This window comes from Podarcis cretensis (assembly GCF_951804945.1).
Source record: "Podarcis cretensis genome assembly, chromosome: 2".
Classification (NCBI taxonomy): domain Eukaryota; kingdom Metazoa; phylum Chordata; class Lepidosauria; order Squamata; family Lacertidae; genus Podarcis; species Podarcis cretensis.
In genome coordinates, this window is record NC_137171.1 from 113,192,946 (window position 1) to 113,203,324 (window position 10,379).

Below are 10,379 nucleotides of genomic sequence, written 5' to 3' on the forward strand. Positions count from 1 at the left end.
GAGGTTATAAGAGTGTGTAAAACAGGAGGAAGTCCAAAGCAAAAACTCATAATTTGATGAAAGGGAAATCTTTGCTGTGGTCAAAACCCGATAGTACATCCCATTGCTGACTTCAATTAATTAAATTGAAATCTTGGTCTGTGTGTGAGAGAGGCCTGTGAATCATCTGTGAAATAAGGCTGGCCCAGAAGTGTCCGTGGAATGAAAATGAAACAAAAGGTCATGCAGATATTCTGGAGGCCACTCTGGCCCTCTGAGCCCCCCCACCCCCTTATATAACCAGGGCTTGAATTAAACTCTGCTATAAACCCGTGCGCCAGATCACAGTTTGGGCTTTCTGGCAATTCTTGACCTGAGAATCTCTGCCTGTCTGGAATTCTATGCAGAATTGTGTGCTTCTATAGCGAGGAGAACTCCCATCCTCAGGAAATATTTCCAGCCCATCTCTCATTCTGGGCTGCTCCCAACAGAATTAAAAGCACAATAAAACATCAAATATTAAAAACTTCCCAAATATGGCTGCCTTCAGATGTCTCCTAAAAGTCAGATACAGTGGTACCTCAGTTGCAGACGCTTCAGGTCACAGACTCCGCTAATCCAGAAATAGTACTTCGGGTTAAAAACTTTGCTTCAGGATGAGAATAGAAATTATTAATGAGACCCCATTAGCTAAAGTGGTACCTTAGGTTAAGAACAGTTTCAGGTTAAGAACAGACCTCCAGAACAAATTAAGTTCTTAACCCAAGGTACCACTGTAGTTTCTTTCTTTGACATCTGATGGGAGGGTGTTCCACAGGGCAGGTGCCACTACTGAGAAGGCCCTCTGCCTGGTTCCCTGTAACTTTGCTTCTCGCACTGAAGGAACCGCCAGAAGGCCCTCGGAGAAGGATCTCAGTGGCCGGGCTGAACGGGTGGAGACGCTCCTTCAGGTATACTGTGTCGAGCCTGGGTTGAGAGTTGCATGAAGAGGTGTTACGGAAAGGGGATGCGCTAGAAAATGTCTGATCTCTTCCTCTATCCCTGCTGCTTTCCCAGATCAGCAGCGTCAAGAAGGTCTTGGAGGAGCTCAAACTGCGCGTGGTGGAGGTTACAGATGAAGGAGCCACTTTGGATGGGAGCGATGTCCTGTTCACAGGTAAATGACTCCTCTGTCACTGAGGCCCTTATCTCAGGAGTGGGGAGGTCCAGAAGATGGAGGGAACTTTGCATTTGTGTTAACCTGATAAAATGGGAATTTTTAAGTACACCACAGGGTTTTCGTTTCTTTGTTCTGTGGTAAGGGTGACTAAGCCTTTGAAACCACTTTTCATAGTGGAAGTGCCATGTAAATGATGATGGTAGCACTGAGGGTGGTGGAGAATTTGATGAGATTCTGTTGAGCGTTCCCCACCCCCACCCCTGATGACTAGTTAGTTTCTCTTCTAATAAAACACACACACACACACACACCACTCAAAGCTGCCTGGAAGTCATAGACACCGGCCTGAAAACCCTTTGCCCTCCAATCCCAGATGTCTGCAGGTGGGCATTCATGGAGGGAGGGAACTGCACTTAATGCATGCTCAGAGGCACTCTCGCCAGTACGGATCTGCGTGTTCCAGGACTGCCTCTTGCTATTTGTAAATGCATTTTAGGGCAGAATTTTTAGTTACATACTATACAGACACATACATTATGTTTCACATTTGTTCTTGCTCTCCCGAGCTGACTTCCCTTCTTCCTCCTTCCGGCTTTTTTATGTTGTCTTTAAATTTTTGCATTGTCTTTGTCCATTTTATATATAACTGTTCTTCAATTTTTTTTCAATAAAATGTCTGTAAACAAATAAAACTTTGTATATATACAATTCTTGTTGTCTGTCTATATTCATTTACAAATATTGTTCAACAATAGTCCTAATGTACATTTTTAATTCATTTTGATACTATAAATTTCTTGTGTTTTCCCATTATGAGGTTTATTTTAGTTCTACCGGTTTCCCTATTTCACATTGTCTTCTCTATATATAACACAATTTCCCCCCCATTCTTTTTCACCCTGATGTCAATTTTTTTGCTGTTAGTTGAGCTTTTTCTGCATACTCCATAACCTTGTACTGCCACTCTCCTATTGTAGGCAATATTTGCTGTTTCCACACCTGAGCCAGCAATAACCTCTCCCCGTTGTTGCCCTCTCCACATACATTCCATGATTGTAGCTTTAAGGCTGCAGTCGTAGTCAGATCTGAGATGGGAAGAGATAAACTAGCGTTGTTATGCAGGTCTGGGGAGAGCTAAACCTCAGGAATCTGGCTTGCCCTTTGACTTATTGCCGGTTCTAGTATTCTCCATCTTCTTAATGCCTTTTTTACAGGTAGAGAGTTCTTTGTGGGCATTTCCAAGTGGACTAATCACAGAGGAGCAGAGATGGTTGCGGATGCTTTCAGGGTGAGCTGGAATCTTGGAACTAAACCTTCCCTACCTCCCTGCCCAAAACCTGCGCAGTTGTGGTTCCTAGCTATTCAGTTGTTGCTATTCTGCTTCTGCTTCCCACCCCTGTTCTAAGGTGTATGGCAGCCTTGGTACCTGTAGGTGACAAGGATATTGCCTGCAGGCGAGTGCCTGCAGTTCTGGGCAACTGCTTGAGCAGACTGCTTCAGGAGGGCTGGAACTTTCTGCCCCTCCTCTGCCAGCCCCTAGCAGACTAGTAAACATTTTTCTGGCCTTATTCACAAAGCTGGCACATGTTTAGTTCATCTGTTGGGCGCCCCCCGGCGCTCCACATGAATAGATGGGAGTGCCCCGGAAACATAACCAGTACAGTGGTACCTCGGGTTACAGACGCTTCAGGTTACAAATTTTCGGGTTGCGCACCGCTCCGAACCCAGAAGTACCAGAACGCGTTACTTCCAGGTTTTGGCGCTCATGCATGCGCAGAAGTGCTAAATCGCGCTTTGCGCATGCGCATAATAATAATAGTAATAATATTTTATTTATATCCTGCCCTCCCCAGCTGAAGCCAGGCTCAGAGTGCCTAACAACAGTAAAAATAACACCGTTTACATAAAATCACAATCAGTCACTGAACTGTGACGCACGTGTGCACAGACGCGGCGCTGCGGGTTGTGAACATGCCTACCGCATGGATCACGTTCACAACCCGAGCGTCCACTGTAGTCTCCTGTGGTGGCACATTAAAGGGAAGATTGATAATCTGTCTTTCAAGGCCGCTGCTGAGCCAACTTCTACTCAGAACCCCCACGTTGAAAACAATTCAAGAAATGAACAGAGACTTCTTTCCTCCCAACTGCTTAACCTTTCCACTGCCTCCTCAGCTATTTTTCCTTGCTCCCTGTCCCAATGTGACCCGCATATCATAGCCACACCCAGAGAATGTGTGACACCCTTGGATCTCTGATGAAGAGTTCCTAACCATATTGTCCTCATCTTGGGACTCTTCCTTAACCCACTGAAAAAGGAACTATTGGCTGGTGGCAGATGGGTGGACGGGGCTGCATTTCTTTCTAATTTTCCTTTGCCTGTGCATTTGTATAAAACATGCTCCCCCTTGTTGTGAAAGGGAGACTACCAAAATAAAATTTTTTCAGCAGCTCACAGCCATATAATTAGTCTCACCATGTGTGTTCCTCAGGTATAAAACAAAAGCCCCAAATGAGGAGTTGTTGTTGTTGTTGTTGTTGTTGTTGTTATATTTGTTGTTTGTTGATATATTTTATTGTTATATTTGTACAGACTGGGTTGCCCCAGCCACTCTGGGTGGCTTCCATCAGATATATGGTGGAACGCCCTCCCACCAGATGTCAAAGAGAAGAACAACTACCAGACTTTTAGAAGACATCTGAAGGCAGCCCTGTTTAGGGAAGCTTTTAATGTTTAATAGGTTATTGTATTTTAATATTCTGTTGGAAGCCACCCAGAGTGGCTGGGGAAAACCAGCCAGATGGGCGGGGTATAAATAATTTATTATTATTATTATTATTATTATTATTATTATTATTATTATTATTAACATAATAAAGCATCAAACATTACCAACTTCCCCATACAGGACTGCCTTCAGTTGTCTCCTTAAAGTTGTATAGTAGTTCTATATAGTTGTATCTCCTTGACATCTGATGAGAGGGCATTCCACAGGGCGGGTGCCACTACCGAGAAGGCCCTCTGCCTGGTTCCCTGTAACTTGGCTTCTCGCAGGGAGGGAACCGCCAGAAGGCCCTCGGCGCTGGACTTCCATGTCCGGGCAGAATGATGGGAGTGGAGACGCTCCTTCAGGTATACAAGACTGAGGTCATTTAGGGCTTTACTTGTACGGGAAAGATCACCTCATCGGCAGTTCCCTGTTAGAAACTTGTATGGAGCCTCCCATTGGTTTCTCACCCCTGCCCTTTTCAGTCCTGTATGGGGAAAGAATGAGTGAGTGGGTGGAGCTCTTGGTTGCAACTGTGTGGCATGGACTTCTGGAAGTCTTACAGAATGTCTCTGTGCAGGATTTTGCGGTGTCGACTGTTCCTGTCTCGGGTACGTTGCACCTCCGCAGCTTCTGCAGCATGGCTGGCTCTGAAACGGTTGTCATTGGCAGCAGCGACGTGGCCAAGAAAGCCATGAAGGTAACTTCCACAACCTCCCAGGGGGTCTCTCCCGAGAAAGAGCTGCAAGGCAGGAGTGGAGAGCGCTGTTACGCTCAGTTCCTGCTTCCCTTTGGGATATCTGATTGGCCACTGTAAAAATAGGATGCTGGATTAGGTGGGCTACTTGGGTCCACCTCCTCTCCACTCCAAGAGCCAGTGTGGTGCAGTGGTTAAGAGCGGTGGACTCGTAATCTGGTGAACCGGGTTCGCGTCGCCACTCCTCCACACGCAGCTGCTGGGTGACCTTGGGCCAGTCACACTTCTCTGAAGTCTCTCAGCCCCACTCACCTCACAAGAGTGTTTGTTGTGGGGGAGGAAGGGAAAGGAGAATGTGAGCCGCTTTGAGACTCCTTGGAGTAGTGATAAAGCGGGATATCAGATCCAAACTACTACTACTACTACTATTCTTCTTCTTCTTCAAGAAAGACTTTATCCCTTATGAATCCCTTATGAGACTTGCTCCTTCACACACCCCAAATACCAGAAGCCAGACCCCACAGAAGGTTGAAGCAGGACCTTCTGCGTGGCTGCCCCTGTTCTGTGGAGATGTGACTGGTGCTTGCTATCTGTGCTCTTCCTGAAACCACATTATTTGGGTGACCAGCTCTGCTGGTTAGCAGAAGAGGTCTCTGCTTCCCCCTCCCCCCGATGATCTTTATTAGTTTTTTTTTTTTTAATTACATACTATACATTCACATATTACATTACATTTTACATTTGTACTTGCTCCTGAAAGCTGACCTTCCCTCTTTCCTTCTTCTGGCTTTTTTATATAGTCTCTGAAAATTTTCGCATTGTCTTTGTCTATTTTACATATTGTTATTCTTCTTCCATCTTTATCCACAAAGTTTGTATACAGATAAATCTTTCTATATATACAAATCTTGTTGTTCATATTCATTTACAAATACTGTTAATTATCTTAATTATATTTACATTATAGTTCACATGTCATTAATGTCTAAGATAGTTTCTTTTTATTTTCCCATTATGAGGTTTATTTCCCTTCTACTGGTTTCACTAGGGACATGGGTGGTGCTGTGGGTTAAACCACAGAGCGTAGGACTTGCCAATCAGAAGGTTGGCAGTTCGAATCCCCGCGACAGGGTGAGCTCCCGTTGCTCGGTCCCTGCTCCTGCCAACCTAGCAGTTCTAAAGCACGTCAAAGTGCAAGTCGATAGATAGGTACCACTCCGGCGGGAAGGTAAACGGCGTTTCTGTGCGCTGCTCTGGTTCGCCAGAAGCGGCTTAGTCATGCTGGCCACATGACCCAGAAGCTGTACGCCGGCTCCCTTGGCCAATAAAGCGAGATGAGCGCTGCAACCCCAGAGTCGGCCACGACTGGACCTAATGGTCAGGGGTCCCTTTCCCTTTACTGGTTTCACTATTTCATCCTGTCTATATACGACAAAAATTTATCCCATTCTTTTTGAAATGTTTCATTGCCCTGTTGTCGAATTTTCCCTGTTAGTTTGGCCATTTCTGCATATTCCATAACCTTATACTGCCACTCTTCTACTGTCCACACCTGAGCCAGCAGTAACCTCGCCGCTGTTGTTGCGTATAAAAACAATTTCTGGTCCTTCTTATCAGTATCCTCTCCCACTATTCCCAACAAGAATGCCTCTGTTTTTTTCCAGAAACGTCTCTGCTTTCAGAAGAGGTCTCTGCTTTGGGTGTTTGTGGTGTTTTTAGAACTTATCTTTCTTGGTTTTGATGTTGGTCAGTTGCCTTGGGCCTCATGTGAAGGCATACTCCTCCATCCCTCTGTTAATAAACTTCTCCCTTCTCTTCCCACTACCCTCTTTTGTTGAAGACCATGGAACAATTGACCGATCACCACTATGAAACACTGACGGTGCCAGATGACCCGGCTGCAAATTGCGTCTATGCACGGCTTGGTCAGAAGAGCAGTGTGCTTCTGCATCGCAGTGCTGAGGAATATCCTAACAGCGTACAAGTAAGGGAAAAGAGTGCTTTACCTGGTGGGTGGGGGATAAAGGGTTGAGTTTATATCCCTGGACCAGGTGTGGAGGCTGCAAGGAAGAGGAGGAGGAAGAAGAAGAAGAGAAGGAGGATTGCATCTAGGAATAATATGAATAATAATAATGTGCCATGTAGGGACGCAGTTGTCGCTGTGGGTTAAACAACAGAGCCTAGGACTAGCCGATCAGAAGGTTGGCGGTTCGAATCTCCGTGATGGGGTGAGCTCCCGTTGCTCGGTTCCTGCTCCTGCCAACCTAGCAGTTCGAAAGCACCTCAAAGCGCAAGTAGATAAATAGGTACCGCTCTGGCGGGAAGGTAAACGGCATTTCCATGTGCTGCTCTGGTTCGCCAGAAGCGGCTTAGTCATGCTGGCCACATGACCTGGTAGCTGTACACCAGCTCCCTCGGCCAATAAAGCGAGATGAGCGCTGCAACCCCAGAGTCAGCCACGACTGGACCTAATGGTTAGGGGTCCCTTTACCTTTAATGTGCCACTTACTTGCCAAAATGGCATCTAAGTAGCTTGCAAGGTTAAAATCCATACCTAATTAAAATACTCAGCAAAGGAATTCCAACTCAAAGTATTAAAAGCGTAAACCCTAGCCAGTTAAAAAATGCATAACAATTAAAGCAATACAGTTGTACCTCGGAAGTCGAATGGAATCCGTTCCGGGAGTCCGTTCAAATTCCGAAACATTTGGAAACCAAGGCACGGCTTCTGATTGGTTTCCAGCTGCGCAGGCACTCTGGAAACAATAGCAGAAGCCGCACAGGACATTCGGCTTCCAAAAAACAACAACCCAAAAAACCACCATTCAGAAACCAGAACACTCACTTCTGGTTTTCGATCGTTTGGGAGCTGGAACATTCAACTCCCAAGGCATTTGGGAGCCGAGGTACAACTGTACGTACCGTATTTTTTGCTTCATAAGGCGCACCTGACCCTAAGACGCACCTAGTTTTTATAGGAGGAAAACAAGAAAAGAAATATTCTGAACAAAACAGTGGATGTATGATTTTTGTGGTTCATGCTGTGGCCACAGACATGATATGTGATTTGACGGTGAGTTTGGGGTAGCCCAATGCAAAAATCCTGAGGATCCATGTGGATCTATGCTTTGTAACCACGTTTTTGTGCCATTGCGGCCCAACGAAACAGTGGATGCATTTTTTTTGGTGCAGGCTATAGCCATGGACATGCTATGGGATCTGATGGTGAATTTTGGGTGACTCAATGCAAAAATCCTGTGGATCCATGTGCTTTTACCTCCCCCCTCCCAAGCAGCCTCCTTTATCGCTAGCGTCCCTTATCTCCCTCCCGACCGCTTGCTGATCAGCTGCTCAGCGGCTTTGTTTCAACACCCCCTTTCCTCTTTTTTAAACAAGAAAAAAGCACAATCTGCTTTTCGCCCCTGGGCAATTTGGCTCCAGGGATCACACATTCGCTCCATAAGACGCACAGACTTTCCCCCTTACTTTTTAGGAGGAAAAAAGTGTGTCTTATGGAGCAGAAAATACAGTATTTATGTCAATTCATTTTGGGGCAGAATTTGAGATGCCGTAATGGCCAGCTCAGAGGCTGCCACAAAAGAATGGTGGCTCATGCATTGACCTTTGAGCATGGCCTTTTGCAAGCTTTGCAGCCATTCTGTGTGCTCTGTCTCCCCGCGCAAAACCGCCTGCCTTTTCACGAGCTTCAGGTGTGGCTTGGTCACTGCAGGGACAGAGATCGCTTTGGGAAGAGGTCTAACTGGTTTCTCTCTGCCTCCTCTCACAGCCCTTCCAGAAGCTTCCGGACTACACCCTCATCCCTGCGGCTTGCACTGAGGTGGCCAAACTTGGTGGGACTCTCAGTTCCTGCTCTGTTCTCATCAACAAGAAGCTGGAGATCTAGTGCCTATCGAACCCCAAAATTAAACGCAGGTTCTTGCATTCCCTCAAGAGGAACCCCTTCTCTTGGTTCCTTTGTGCAGGCACCCCACTTTCTCTCCCCTTAGCTTCCTTGTGAGGCAAGGACACCTCCAAACACGCTAATTTGACTGGCCTTAAATCTCACAGTTTCTCTCTTTTATTTACATTGGATCTTCGCTTCTACGGAGCCACACGAGTCTCTTTTTATCTCCTGTCTTCTACAGTGTACGCTTTACGAATACATTTTTTTTTTTACCCCAGAGTAGATAGGTGCTCAACTTTGCTCCAAGTGCTGAAGAAAAAGCCATCGGCGGGAAACTTGAAGTTCTAGCTCTTCAATCAACGATCACTTTTTTTTTATTTTAGTGAGGTTCCCTCAAGTTTTTTAGCCCGTTATGGACCGTTAAAAAGAGCAGCACTGCTCTCCCTTCATCGCTGAGGGGGACGTGTTATGAAACCGGGTGCTGAGAAACATTGGTGGGCAGCCATCTTGGAAGGCATTTAAGGGATGTGTCCATTGTGAGGACTAGACCCAAGATGGTGGCCATTTCTCTTTCATAGCCGCCATGTTGGAAGAACTATTGAGCAGGAGACGTGGGCGGGTGGGACATAAGTAGCTTTCAACGTGTTTGAGGTGATCCAAGTGCTACAGAACCAGGCAACTCCATTACGATGGATGGTTGTGGGACTAGGGGGTCTCCTGTTCAGTTTTGAATCTCAACACCTGATGATTCGTGTCAGATGTAGGAAGGTGTCCCTAGAGCCACTCCACTTGCCCTGCCATGAGACTCAATAACTAGAATGAGAATGTTGCTGGACTACATCTCCCATCATGCTTGACCATTGGCCATGCTGGCAGGGGCTGATGGGAGTTGGAGTCCAACAAGTTCCACAGGTTCAACCATCCCTGATCTGGAATGACCTCTGACGGACTTTCCTTCTGTGACTGCTTGGCCTGCCACATCCATCTCTTATGGTGCTGCAGTTTGGGGACTGGGAGTTCAGAATCAGACCCCCCACGCTCCCCAAACTCAAAACAATGGCTTCCCCCACTGCCACCCTCAACAGATAACCTCTTTGCATATCCGCAAGGCCGGCGCAGCCACAGAGGAGCAGCTAGATTAAGACAACGGGTTGGCGAGGGTCTCTGCTTCCTTCCGAGCGGCGCTGTTGTATGTGTTTTGTGTAACGTAGTTAGGGGGCAGGAGTGGGGTGGGGGTCATAGGAATGTTCTTGAAATCTGTAGAGGGAGCGCCCTCTGTTGGGGGGAGTTAGGCGTATTGACGGATGTAGGACTTTAGATTCACTCACTGCCTCTTTAACCCCTTGTGGAATCAATTTAAACAATTAATAATAAAAAAAGATTGAACCAAGTCACCGTCCTGATGAGTCTTTTTTGCTTTTGCTGTGGGACGGGTGGGGAAGCTAGGTTCCTGAGCGTAAGGCATGTGGACTAAGCCCCTTCAACACTGGGAGATGCTGCTTTAATGCAATTAATGCAGTGTCTTTAACGACTCAGGAACGCAATACCTCAAGGACCACCTCTTTCCATATGAGCCTACCGGGTCCCTGAGATCACCCTCTGAGGCCTTCTTTCATGTGCCTCCTCCTCGAGAGGTCAGGAGGGTGGCAACACGAGAACGGGGCCTTCTCTGCAGTGGCTCCCCATCTGTGGAATGCTCTCCCCGGGGAAGTTTGCCTGGCGCCTTCATTAGACACCTTTAGCCGCCAGGAAAAAACGTTCTTTTTAAACCAGGCCTTTGGCTGACCTGACCAACATCCTATGCCCTTTTAAAATGTGGCTCTCTTTGGGAGGGTATTATTGGGTTATTGTTTTTATTTTGATTTTAGATAT

The 10,379-nt window shown here is 46.5% G+C and overlaps 1 protein-coding gene across 3 annotated transcripts in view; it reads left to right on the top strand.

The window, feature by feature from the left end:
• The window catches only part of DDAH2 (DDAH family member 2, ADMA-independent), a 38,936-nt gene extending 29,039 nt beyond the window's left edge, over nucleotides 1-9,897 (top strand). For all 3 annotated transcript variants that reach the window (XM_079963874.1, XM_079963875.1, XM_079963873.1), the window contains exons 3-7: nucleotides 1,036-1,135; nucleotides 2,353-2,426; nucleotides 4,487-4,606; nucleotides 6,444-6,587; nucleotides 8,391-9,897. In XM_079963874.1, coding sequence (XP_079820000.1) covers nucleotides 1,036-1,135; nucleotides 2,353-2,426; nucleotides 4,487-4,606; nucleotides 6,444-6,587; nucleotides 8,391-8,507 — 555 coding nt within the window. In that variant the 3' untranslated portion in view covers nucleotides 8,508-9,897. The remainder of the gene's footprint in view (nucleotides 1-1,035; nucleotides 1,136-2,352; nucleotides 2,427-4,486; nucleotides 4,607-6,443; nucleotides 6,588-8,390) is intronic.
• Nucleotides 9,898-10,379: the final 482 nt, after the last annotated feature.